At 44.0% G+C, this 13339-nt stretch overlaps 1 protein-coding gene across 4 annotated transcripts in view; it reads right to left on the reverse strand.

Annotated features, from left to right (window-relative positions):
* Nucleotides 1-13339, reverse strand: part of ABCB5 (ATP binding cassette subfamily B member 5) — a 70636-nt gene that overhangs the window by 55754 nt on the left and 1543 nt on the right. For 3 of the 4 annotated variants that reach the window (XM_074945805.1, XM_074945804.1, XM_074945802.1), the window contains exon 2: nt 4873-4963. In XM_074945805.1, the coding sequence (XP_074801906.1) occupies nt 4873-4943 (71 nt within the window). In that variant the 5' untranslated portion in view covers nt 4944-4963. Of the gene's footprint in view, nt 1-4872; nt 4964-13339 lie in introns of those variants that run through there. The other variant, XM_074945803.1, reaches the window with a different exon arrangement.

The raw sequence follows: 13339 nt of genomic DNA on the forward strand, positions 1-13339 counted from the left end.
CTTCCAGTGGAATTAGTCCTCTGCCCTTGAGGACTCCCCTTCCACTCTCCTGTCTGGCAGAGTCCTCGTAACCCCAACAAGGCTGGGCCTAGGATTCCTGGGGGGCTCGACCCCCAACCCTGCTGCGGTCACCTAGGACAGGGGCTAGGGTGTCCCCACTCCGGGGTACTCTCTCTGCACTGTCCACTTCTCTGACCCACTGACCATTACATACAAGTTAAAGCAAATGCAACAAGTTAATCAACAATTAATTTTAAAAAGAATAAGGAAAAATGGGAAAGGCTAAAGGAAACACATCAACTCGCTCTGTGGCAGGGAACATCACAAACGGTGTCTCTGGAATGTCAGGGCAGTTCACAGTCTGTTCCTTGTAAGTCCCAGGCCTTCTTCTCAGGCCTGGCTGTGCTGCAGGGATGCTGTGGTTTGGACACTTGCTCTGGTGGTGGCTACACGCTCTCAGGCTCTAAGTGGTAGGACCCTTCTTCCCAGTGTCGCCCCCGCCCTGTCGGGGTTACGATCCAAGCCTGGCCTGCAGAGTCTCTTGGCTGAGGCGTCTCCCTGTGCTGGGCCCGCTGCCCAGGGTCCCCCTCGCTCTGCCCAGCTGCTCACCGCACCCAGCTCCGGACTGCTCCAGCCCCAGCTGCACCACTCGGTCTCTGCACTGCTGCTGCTCTGCCTCCAGCTCCCTGGGCTGCTTCTCTGGCCCCTCTGGCTCTGGTTGCTGCAGCTCTGCTCCCAGGACAGGTCTGCTCTGCAGGCTGCTTCTGTGACTCTGCTCCCAGCAATGACCTGCTTCCTGGGCTGCTTTTCTGGCCCCTCTGGCTGTGGGGCTGCAGCTCTGCTCCCAGGGCAGGGTCTGCTCTCTCTGGGCTGTGCCTCTGGTTCTGGCACAGCTCTGCTCCCCAGCTCAGCTCGGCCCCACTCTGGCTGACCCAGGCAAATCCAGCTCACACGGAGGATGGGACCTCCCTGGCCTCCTGACTCCCTGATTAGCCTGCCCGCCCTGTCATTCAGGCTGACCTGGAGCATTGGCCTCTCCCCATTGTTCCTGGGGGCTGTCAGTCTCAGGGTCCTGATTCCCCATCGACCCTTCCCCCTTCTTAGTACTGGGAGCTAGACAACCAAAACACCCCCACTGAATGTTAGTAAGGGGGCAACAGTCCCCTTACACTCAGATCCTATGTGTATCACAGTATTTTAAGAGTACTTACACTCACAACACCCTTGTGTGGTAAGGAACTACTATAATCCCTGTTTTGTAGATGGGGGATGAAAGACAGTGAGATTAATGACAAAACTATCAGGATTCCACCACTGACTTCAATACATTCAGGAGTTCACATCACGTGACTTGCCCAAGGTCATACAGGAAGCCTAGAGCAATGCAGGAAACTGAACCCAAGTCTCCTGAGTCACAAAGTAGTGCTGTAACCACTAGCCCATTTGTGTTGGCTCTAATACGATTTGAACTTGGGCTGTTCTAGCAGACATGGTAACCACTGAACCTTAATGGGATCTTAAAATAAAATATAAAAAACACAAATTCCAAAAGAAAAAGAGTATGTAGTAAGTAGGCAACACAAATTAAAGCCATGATCCTGCAAGTGCTTCATGTGGCTGGATCCCTATATCCATATGGAGGTGGTGTCAGTATCAGGACCATGGGGCTTGATGATCCTAAAAGCTCTTATCCACATCAGTAGTTTTTATTTGTGTGATGTTTGCAGTGTTGGTATAGCTGTGTTGGTCCCAGGATACGAGAGACACACCGTAGATAGGGTAATATCTTTTAGTGGACCAACTTCTGTTGGTGGATAGCTCAGTCTTGTTCTTTCCACCAGTAGAAGTTGGTCCACTAAAAGAGACTACTTCACCTACTTTGTCTCTCTTTATTCATGTGGAGTAATTCTATTGATTCAAGTGGGAAAATTTATGTGACTGGGGGGGGGCAGGAGGGAGGGGTTGAAAGACCCATGTGTAGATCTCCTCACCTAAATTAATTCCAACCCCCAGCAATTATATATTATCTTTGGGAGACACACAGTTTTGTGTTTTGGGGAAGAAGGGCTGCAAATCTGTACGTAAAGAAGGAAATTATACAACTGGGATAGTAAAAACATTACTGTTGTTTTGTTTCTTTTTTTTTTTTTTTGCACAGGTAACATAAGATGTTCATTTCTTCGCCAAAGCTGAATTAGTAATATAAAATAAAAATGTAACTTGATTTTCTGGGAATCATATTAAAAGACAAGAAATTAAGGCCCAAACTTTAGTAGTTGTTTCTTTTAAAGCAACAGTCCTCCAGGTCTCTCTGGTGGGAGGGAAGGAGAGGGGACAGAGGTCCCAGCCAGTCTCTCTCACCTAGGGTAGGTCCCTGGAGATGGGGAAGAAACAGCTATTGAAGCTGTCAGTGACCAGCATGAGCTGGAGCAAGGATAGGGTGCCCTCCTGGGACACTGGCCTCCGGGACCCCTGGACCCAGCTCCCAGCTTTCCAGAACCCCAAGATGTCATCTCCTCACTCTGCTTCCTCCACCTCTTCCACTTCTAGGCCCACTCCAGGAGGAGAGATGGTGGTTTGGGGAAGATACACATGTGCTGCATGGCAATGCAAAATGTGTCTGTGGGGGGGAACGCCATATACACACATGCCTCTCGGAATGCAACGTGTGTGTAAAGCAGGATCCCGGCGATGAGGAAATTGGGAATGCAGCATATGCGCAGAGCTGTGCAGCTTTTGATTAGCTAGTCCCATAGGTCAGTGTGGAGCAAACGTGGCATGTATTATAAGGAGTATTATAGACTTTTAGCCCCATACACTTTTTGACCTCTGCCACTTGACCCCCTCCTTAGGAAGAGGCTGGCGGGGCCCCTGGCTGGCAGTGAGAAGGGCATGCCAGGGTGGGGTTGCAGTCTACGTGCTGTGGGCCATAGGGCAGCCTGGGGAGACTTTTGGAATTTAGACAGGCCCTCAGGGCTGAGTTTCTCCTGGGGCCTCTCCACCTCACACAGCAGCCCAGAATTGAAAGGGTACAAAAAGTGACTGAATTCTGTGCTGCTTCTCTTAAAGACACAGCACAGAATTTCACTCTGATTGTTATAGTCAGTGATCTTTTAATTTCAAAGCTTTTTTTTTTTATTTTTTCAAACCACATAGAGGAAAGATGTAAGATACAGTCAAACGAACCACAGTTTGTGGCCCAGCTTCAGCCCAGTGGCTGGCATAGACAGTGACCCTACCAATCTTTGGCAGAAATGACAGCATTCATCAAAAACTGCAACCCCAAGAAGGCTACCGGGGGCCATCACAACCCACAAGTTGGTGGTACTAGTTGGGGATGCTGCATAGCCATGGGTTGCCAGGATCTGCTGATTCAGCCTCAAAGGGGATTTTATGCCATTTAAAGCTGACTACCCTCAAAAAACCCTGCAGAAGCATAGGTGGTGGCAACACCTTCCTTCAGGGTGAACACCCCCTTCAGGAGTAGGGAGCTACAGGGAGCTGTAATTTACATCTCTCTGAGCCATCTTGTGACTCTAGCCCTTGAGATGTGCTGCCAGACTGGAGTGCATGCCAAAAGCAAAGCAGCCTATTGGATATCTTTTTATACATTATTAAGAAATCAACAGAAAGCCTGCACAGTTCCTCTGAGACGAGAAATTAGAGAAAATGGCTCTGTAGGTGGAACACTTGGAAAATCATTCCAACAGCAGCAGTCCCCGGGAGCTCAGATTAGCACAAGTTTACTTAAAATAGAAACAAACACTTTTGTAAAGAACAAGAAATTCAACCCATTTCTGGGCACATGACACAAAACGTTGAGAATTAAAGATGAAATCCACTCTGAAGCCAGTGAGCCTGAACCCAGTCTCACTTAAACTGATGTAAATCAGGAGTAATTCCATTGAAGTCAGTGGAGTTACACCAGTAGAAAACTTTTGTGAGAAGACAATAAGGCTCATTAGCTGGTCTATATGTGCGTTACCCTTCTTGACCCGAAAGCTTAGCCAAATTCAGGGTGTTACAAGTTGTTCCAATTAGGAGGGAAAATTGGCGGTAGAATCAGATGTTTTCTTTGAAGCAAGTTTGTTTATTTACAAGGAATGTCCTGTTTTCCCTGAATACCGGAGGAATCAAACAATGGGAGTTAGTTGTTTGCTTACAGCCCCAAGCCTCTTTAGCCAGCTTCTCCAGACTCAGAAGGCCCTGCTCTTGCCTTCTCCTTGGGTCACACTCTGGATATCCTGTGCTTGTCCAAGCTCTCTCTTTCTCTCGCTGTCTCTGTCTGCTCGTCTCTGAGTATGTCTACACTTAAAATGCTATAGCAGTACAGCTTCAGCACTGCAGCTGTGCCATTGTAGCACTTCAGTGTAGACATTCACTATGGTGATGAGAGGAGTTTGCCCAGCACTCAAGTTAATCCACCTCCTCCACGAGAAGCAGTAGCCAGGTCAATGGAAGAATTCTTCTGTCAACCTAGCACTGGGGGTTAGGTTGGTCTTTCAGGAGTGTACGTGTTAACCCCTTACCCCCAAGAGACATAGTATCTCTGGCTTCTCTCTCATACACACACACCCTTAGCCAAAGGATGCCCAGTCTAGCATTCTGCCTACATAGCTCAAATTCCTGAGTGGCATTGGGGGAGCATGAGCCCATCTTGTTAGACCACTGTTGTTTCTTACCCTGAATGAAGGGTGACTGCTTCACTCATCAGTTTAAGGGGCTTTAAACCAGCTACGACACCTGCTTCATTCTGAAAGCTATACTAAGGTTGTTTGAGACAGTTTGTCCCTCTGAGCTATTGAAAAAAAAAATCAACCCAAATAAGATACAAAGCCAAACTCGGACAAGAGGTGAGACCCAAACACTTACCTGTCATCTACAACCACATTAGTAGAATACTTTGGTGCCTGTCCAGCGATTTCTAAGTCAAAGTCTTCCATAATTATGTGGATAGATTATTCTAAAATAAAATGCAGTGCTGTTAAAATCTTTACTCATCATGAAATCCAATATAGGACACACTTTGTTTAGGTGACACCAATGAGAAATCTCAAATATAACAACTTTATATTAGATATATTATTCGCTTGTCCATTGAACCTTTTAAAAAATTATTAAAAACAGGATTAACATGTTGTGACATTATCTGATTAAAATCTGACCATATAGATCATTGTTGCAACCACTGTTATATATTTGCAACAAATCTTGTACAAAATGTGGCATGTAAGATGTCTATGGAAAGGTTATGATTTGCTGAATAGGATTATGCTATTTGTATACATGTATCATTTTGGATTTGAAGTTATGAGTATTGGCTCTATACCTGTATTTCAAATGTTTGGTCCTGGGGTAACACCCAGAAGGTATTTAGCCAGCACATCTTGAAGGAACTATTCAAGTAGATTGGCCCATTAAAGTACACTTAACTTACAATGGAAGATGCCTATCTACTCTTAATGGACTTTCCTGCTGTGACTAGGTGAAATCATGCATGGACATTTGACTTGTCCACGTGACTCCTAACACCATCTTGTTGCTACCAATTTCCACAGTAAGAACAATGGGATTCTCTCCACACGGCAGAAGATATAAAAGGCCCTGAAAACACCTCCATTTTACTCTTTCCTGCTCAGACTTCTGGACTATGAACTTATACTAATGGGAGCATTCTAACCAAGGGACTGAGGTCCTTCCAATGATTTGGAAGCAACCAGAGACTTTCCAACAGAGCATTTTATTCCATCACTGCCACAAGCCTGAACCAAGAATAGGGTTGCCAACTTTCTATTGGCACAAAACTGAACACCCTAGCCCTGCCCCCTCCCCGAGGCCCCACCCGCGAGGCCCCATCCCCCGCTCACTACATTCCCCCTCCCTCAGTGGCTCGCTGTCCCCCACTCTCACTCACTTTCACTGTGCTGGGGCAGGGGGTTGGGGTATGGGAAGGAGTAAGTGCTCTAAACGGGGGTGCAGGCTCCAGGGTGGGGCCAGAAACGAGGGGCTCAGGGTGCAGGAGGGGGCTCTGGACTGGGGCAGGGAGTTGGGGCATGCGAGGGGGTGTGGGCTCTGGGCTGGGGATGAGGGGTTTGGGGTGCAGGAGGGGGCTCCAGGCTAAGGCCAAGGGATTTGAAATGTGAGAGGGGCTATGTGTTGAGGCAGGGGGTTGGGGCGTCGGAGGAATGAAGGCTCTGGGCTCAGGGTGCAGGCTCTGGGGTAGGGCTGGGGATGAGGGGTTTGGGATGCAGGAGGGGCTCCAGGTTTGGGGGGAGGACTCATGGCTGGGGCAGGGGTTGGGACATGGGCTTACCTTGGGTGGCTTCCGGTCAGTGGTGCCGTGGGGCTAAGGCAGGCTCCTTGCCTGTCCTGGCTCCATGCTGCACCCTGGAAGTGGCCAGCAGGTCCAGTTTATAGATGGTGTTGGGGAGGAAGCTACATGGCATTCTGCTCTCCCTCCGTAGACACCGCGTCCCAGCTCTCCTGGTTCCCGGCCAATGGGAGTGCGGAGCCGGTGCTCAGGGCGAGGGCAGTGTGTGGAGCCATGTGGTCCCCCCTGCCTCGGAGCCAGACCTGCTGGCAGTTTCCAGGGTGCAGCACAGTGGCCCAGGAAAGGTAGGGACCAGCCTGCATTAGTGCTGCAGCACCGCTGACCGGACTTTTCATGGCCCTGTTGGTGGTGCTGACCGGAGCCGCCATGGTCCCTTTTCAACCGGGTGTTCCGGTCAAAAACTGGACACCTGGTCACCCTAACCAAGAACTTTGCATTTATTGTATGTATTTGACTCCTTTAACCAATTTTAACTCTCACCTTTCTTTCTTTTTATAAATAAATCTATAGATTTTAGATACTAAAGGATTAGCGTGATTTTTGGGTAAGATCTGAGTTGTATATTGACCTGGGTGTGTGGGTGGTCCTTTGAGATCAGAAGAACCTTTTATTTGAGAAGGCTGGTTTTAAAGAACCACTCATCTCTAAGTCTAGTGTTTTTGGTGGTGATAGAAGGACTCGTATGCCTAAGGAAATTGCTTTTATGACTTCTTGTTCACCATTGTGGTGAAACAGAAGTTTACTTTTGATGCTGTTTTGGTATATCTCATGGGAGAATAACCTTCAGTTTTGGGGTGTGTCCACCCTATTTCTCAGCAGTTTGTCCTGAATTTGGTATTCTCAGTTGTGACCCACAAAGGCATGGTTACATGTGTTTTCACCAGTATTACCACTTTTTTCTGGTTTCCCTATTGAATGAGTTGTATTGCTCCCTTCAATTAAATAAGTAGCTATGAGAGTCAAAGGAAGTAGCTATTAGTTTGTCTGATAGAAGACACAATAGCTTCAGAAATGTCATATATTACAGACACAGGCACAAGTACAGTGCAAGGAGTACACTTGCTCTATGACATTTTTCCAAGTTCGCACTGAGAAAGATGACAAATTATTAGGAAAAAAGCTTACTTATGAAGAGGACTGAAAAGATTGGTATTCTTTCACTTAAAAAGGAGATAAATAAGAGGGGCCATGATAAAAGTATGTAGAATAATGAATGGTATAGAGAAGCTGGATAGGGAAAACATAAGTTCTCAATCTCATAATACAAAAACAAAGGCCCATCAATCTGGCACCTATTAGTAGCATAAAAAATTGCTTCAAAGTCATTTTAGGACTATGTCCGGTATAACTGCCTGTATGTCATTTGTGTCAATTTGAGATCCATTTCTTTTTATACAGGCCCACACAGAGGAAATTAGAAGCATGGTACCAGGTACCCTGTTTTAGAGATGCCTCTTGCTTTATTCTTCATTCAGCAAGGGAAAATATTAAACAAGTTATCCAATACCACATACTATTTTAAAAAAAAAATCACAGCATGCTTTATAAACAGAAACAATTATTTTGCACTGATATGCTAAAAGAATAAGAAATCCCACTATCAGCTCATATACAGCAGTGGAGTATGTAGCTTCAGAGGGTTTTACTGGGCAGCATCCGGAATAGCTCCAGGGTGTGCAGACGATGAACAGTGAATAGCAGGTGCAACTCATTTCAACAGAAATATTAGTTCCAAATTAGAACCAATTTCCTGTCTTTTATCTTGGACTGCTTTAATGTACGATCCTATTTTTTCCTTGTTATTATTTCTCTGCTCTGATACAATACTTCCAAGAATATTATTTTCAGTTAATCTTTTACATTTTTCATTTTATTTTATTTATTTACTATTTTTCAGTGCATCCAACAAAAAATTAGTAAAAAAATGTTAATTAAGGAAAAATGGAATCCCCATCAAAGCAGGAATAATACACTTTAGGCAAAACCATAAGTAAGCAGATGGGCATGGCACCATGCCCTGATTTAACAAACTCAGGCTCTTTTGGACCAAGGGAGAAAGTAAGTTTCAGAGCTGAGCTCATCTTCCTGATGACAGCTCCTGAGCATTCAAATATAGGACCTCAGAACCTAAGGGTACAGCTACACTGCAACTACACTACACTCAGAGTTTGACCACCTGACTCAGGCTCTCACAATGGGGCTACAAATAACAGTGTAGACATTCCTGCTTGGCCTGGAGCCCAGATGATGGGGTGAAGGGCGTGTCTCCCAAAGCCAGAGACACCTTCCTCCTCTTACTAGGTTTCAGAGCCCCAGCTCCAACTGGAACAGGGAAGTCTACACTGCTATTTGTAGCCCCATTGCACAAGCCTGAATCAACTGAGACTCACTGCCACAGGGTTGTTTTCCGCAGTGTAAATCAACCCTAGTAGCCAATAGGAATTCAGTGCCATCTATACAATGCTAGTACAATATGATGCATGAAATCCCTGCTAAGCAATTGGGCTTCTTATTCTCTCCCATCTGAAGGGGCTTTAAATGTAGCCAAAAATCTAAAAAAAGGACATACTAGAAATAGAAATAGATGGGGTTCAGAGACAGGTAATGAGATCAGTCAGAGGGGACATGATAGAGACATACAAAATAATGAATGTTACAGAAAAGTTAAATCTGATACTCCTGTTTACCTTCTTTCATAAAATGAGAACAGGGGACATTCAATGAAGTTGTAAGGCAGCAAATTTAAAAACTGAAATATTTCATTTCAATTGAACATAATTAATCTGTGGAATTCATTGTCATTAAACATCACTTTGACCGAGACCTTAGACTTGAAAAAAATGATTAGACCTTTATATGGATAGTGAGATTACCAACAGTTACATTAGATGGGTTTTTTTTTTTTTAAAGTTAGACCACACATAGACCCCAGTCTAATGCCCATTGATATCAGTGAGACTCATTCCATTTACTTCAATACACATTCAATCAGCCTCAGATTCTCTTATGTTAGGACACAAGCCAGCCTCTGAATGATAAGGTTTACGAAGAATCTTCCAATATGGGGTTTCTTACACCTTCATGGAATCTGACACTGGCCACTGTCAGAGCCAGGATATTGGACTTGCGGGACCATATCTAGTATGGCAATTCCCATACTCCGAAATCTATTAATAACAAACAATTGTGTGTTGTGGTTAACAAGCAAATACCGAATTTGTTTAATTTTTTTCATTTAGGGCCCAATCCTGCTCTCATTGACATGAACAAACAACTCCCACCGACTTGAGGTTTCTAAAAAACTTTCAATAAAATTGTGCCCCTTCCAAAATGGCCAGCCAAAATTTTATGTAGAATCATAGAAATGTAAGGCTGAAAGGGACCTCGAGAGGTCATCTAATCAATCTCCCCATGCCGAGGCAGGACCATGTATATCTAGACCATCCCTCACATGTGTTTGTCTAACCTGTTCTTAAAAACCTCTAGTGACAGGGATTCCACAACCTCCCTAGATTTTAGGAACAATCTTGCTTTATGAGCAGGATATTCAATAAATATGTTAGTGTCAATATGTTGTTTGCAATATTGTTGTAGCCATATTGGTTCCAGGATATTAGAGACCTTGATATTATTGGTCCAATATAAGATATTACCTCACTCAACTTGTCTCGAGTTTTAATAGTTTTTAAAAAATGATTTCATAAAAAGGAAGATGACATAACATTATTTTGGAGGAGAAGGAATTGCTGAAGTGATTTAGAGAATAATTGACTCAAGCAGCTTCCAGCCTCACACACATTTCAGGTCATTTTAAGCTTATTTCACTGAATCAACACTACCTGAAAGGGTAACATTTATAATTAACATCATACACAGCATGATTTGACAGACAGTAATTGGTACTTAAACTCTTTTGTACATCAGCAAGATTTGAGTTCTGCACCAGGGAGGTAAAAATAAAGAGAAGCTGTAAGTCCCTAATTTAGTGTTCTTTAAGCTTACTAAGCCAAATTCTTCCCTGCTGTAAATTCTGCTGCAGTCAATTTACGTGTACCAGGGATGAATTTAGCCCACAAACGACACAAAACAAGCATACTGACCTGATGTGCTGGTAGCTAGCAGGGTTACCTCCACCAGCATATTCCTCATCCACAAATGCTTGAGACCTGTCTATTTTAGGATCAACCAGTACATTATAAATAGAGAGAATCTTATCTCAGCCTAATGAGTCATGTCATTGTGATTGCCTATAAAGCAGACGTCAGGGTCAACGGTCAATCTCATTGTGAACTTTTGATATTTCATAATACATTCCAGGAATACTAATTTGTAACAGCAATACCTAGAGATTCACAGTTACGAGGGATTTTTCACACAGACACAATATGAAGAGCAATTAAACTGCTTTACAAAACTGCGTTTCTCCATGTGTGTAAAAAAAAAAAAAAAAAGTGTTTCCCCAGTCTTCCACTATTCCCCACTACAGTATCATGCAAACTCTCCACCCTCTCCCCTGTCCCACACCTATTCTTCCTGTTGATTAGATATGGTGCATTAAGTAGGTTTTGCAAAGAAATTTTAGGTTACTGGTTTAATGGTTATTTCTTGCATTATTCTCCACAGGTCTCCTCAGTTAAGATGGTCACTGTTTACTATTGCTCCCAGTAGGAGTGGAGACATCAGCACTCCTGGAATACAGTGATCCATTTGCTTTCAGGATGCAGAGAGAAGAAACATAAGGAGCAGATGGAAGGAGGAATTGGCCACCTTTAATAGTCAGTCGTCTCAGTCCCATTGAAAACAATAAGAGCTGGCTGTCATTTTGAAAGTGGGCAATTTTTGGCAAATTTCTCTGAAAGAGAACATTATTCTTTATCCTCTGCTAAAGGAGAAACTTCAGTGCTGAAGATTAGTGAGAAAAAGTAATCATTAATCACTTAAAGGCTCTTCAAAAAATACCCTACCCCTCGCACCAGATCAGTTCAAGGTTCACCCCCTGCCAATTTTTATGTAGCTAGATAATACCTTACCTGAGATCATTTGGGACAAAACAGGTCTAATACCAAATGTTAAATATCTGAAAGGACCTGTTTAACTTTTTAAATTTAAATTGATTAATAGATTTACTTGTAAGTTCTCATAAAATTCATAGTATACTCAGAGTAAGTGCTGTAGTTTTGGGGAAGATAGTGTTTTCTTCACATGTAGAGCAAGAATTAAGTAAGTATAAAACTTAGCTCAACCTTAACTATGGCGCTGTAACTAGTGCCTCCATATTATGGGCACACATATAGATACACACAGACTAAGGTATATTAAAGATTTGTTGCCTTTTTACCCTTTTCCTTGAGGTAATTGTTTTGCCTTTTCAAGCAGTTCTCACACCACGTACAAGACCAGTACACTTGAATCAAACAGGTTTACAAGACACTGAGCCTCTCCCATCAATATGCGTAGAGAGTTTCTCTGTTAGCATTAGCTTTTCTGTTTGCTACTGAGATATTTGGCCCCACAATGTCTAATTGACAATCTGGCAAAACACCAAGATTTGATAGCAGGGGCTCTGGGTTTGTATGAAAGCTTTTACTGTCTTCCTCACTCTGAGTGTTCCTAATCTCTAGGACAGTGAATTTCTTTTATGGGAAACACATTTCACGGATGCTAAAAAACCAATATAGAGCCTGGGGGTATGCATCATCCAAATCAATTTTCCATTTAACAGAGACTTGAAGAGGATGGCTACAATGTGTCTAAATACTGACTCTGGAAAAAAGCTGTACTCTGAATTTATGTACAGTTTTCATAGGAGAAAGATGCTTGTCTGAAAATATGTGCATATTTCTCTTCTCAAATTAGGATCCTAAAATGTTGCCATCACCTAGTGATGAAGAGATTCATATAATGGAATGGCCTTTTTATTAAGGGTACTTCCAAAAAAATATTATGGCAGTTTGATTAGTAAATGGGACCACGTGTCACATTCTTATCAAAGCAATTTCTCCCCAGGACAATCTCTGCAGAACATTTTGAAAGAGAGAGGAGCCTCATGAGGCTGGCCATCCCCATTTCCCTTGTGATAATTACTTACATTAGCATTTGACCCTGTTCACAACACCAAAGCCAAACTGACTCGCAATCCCACAGCAGGTTCCCTACACCAGGTGAAGCTGTATTCCAAAGCATAAAAATGTGATTACCCTTCCTCCCCCTAGGGTTGTGCTCCAACATTTCCCTGAGAGCTCAGCTCTTCATCTCTGCTCGTGCTTCAACACCAACCCCCTTCAGCTACTCGTCACCTTGTGGCATCAGCCTTTTATCCCCTGCTGACTCATGTGCAGCTTTATGGCTCACCACAGGATGCTCTTGCAGCCAGCTTCACCAGGAAAAGAGACACACATGTGACAGGTTTTGAAAGAGTCACCTACTTCTTCACTGTGCCATGAGAGTAGCCATAGAAACTTAGGCCCAGATCCTCAAAAATATTTAGGCTCCTAACTTCCTTTGAAATCAGTAGAAGCTGAGTGTTTAAATGACTTTGAGGAGCTGGGCCTTACTGCAGTTGGCAACTTTGGCAGCTTTGCTTGCCTTCAGCTCTCCCCTACTGTGAGGGTACATGTACTGTTTCTTTGAAACTGTAGCAGGAAGCAAGGCAGGAAAGGGCTGGGAAAGGTTCTAAGCACGGTGGGAGACTGAACGACTTCAAGGACAGTGTTGTTTTTATTTCTAATATAGTTCCTCTCTCATTGTAAGAAGAAAGTGACTCTTCCTACAATTCTTTATCATGGTCACATGACACCTGCCCTCACCCATTTGCAGGCCAATCAGAAACCAGGTAGAGGGGCAGGTTTTGGAGTTCTGTTTTTGATCCCACTTCCCCTCAGCAACTGAAGCAGCTCCCATGGAGTCGTGGGCCCTAAACACGGTTGGGGAAGGATTTCTGCCCTTGTGATATTCCATCAGAGATGTTTGCAGTCTTGGCAATCTCAGGGCTTCTCTCTGCCAGAACCC

The sequence above is a fragment of the Natator depressus genome, chromosome 2, assembly GCF_965152275.1.
Source record: "Natator depressus isolate rNatDep1 chromosome 2, rNatDep2.hap1, whole genome shotgun sequence".
NCBI classification, from domain to species: domain Eukaryota; kingdom Metazoa; phylum Chordata; order Testudines; family Cheloniidae; genus Natator; species Natator depressus.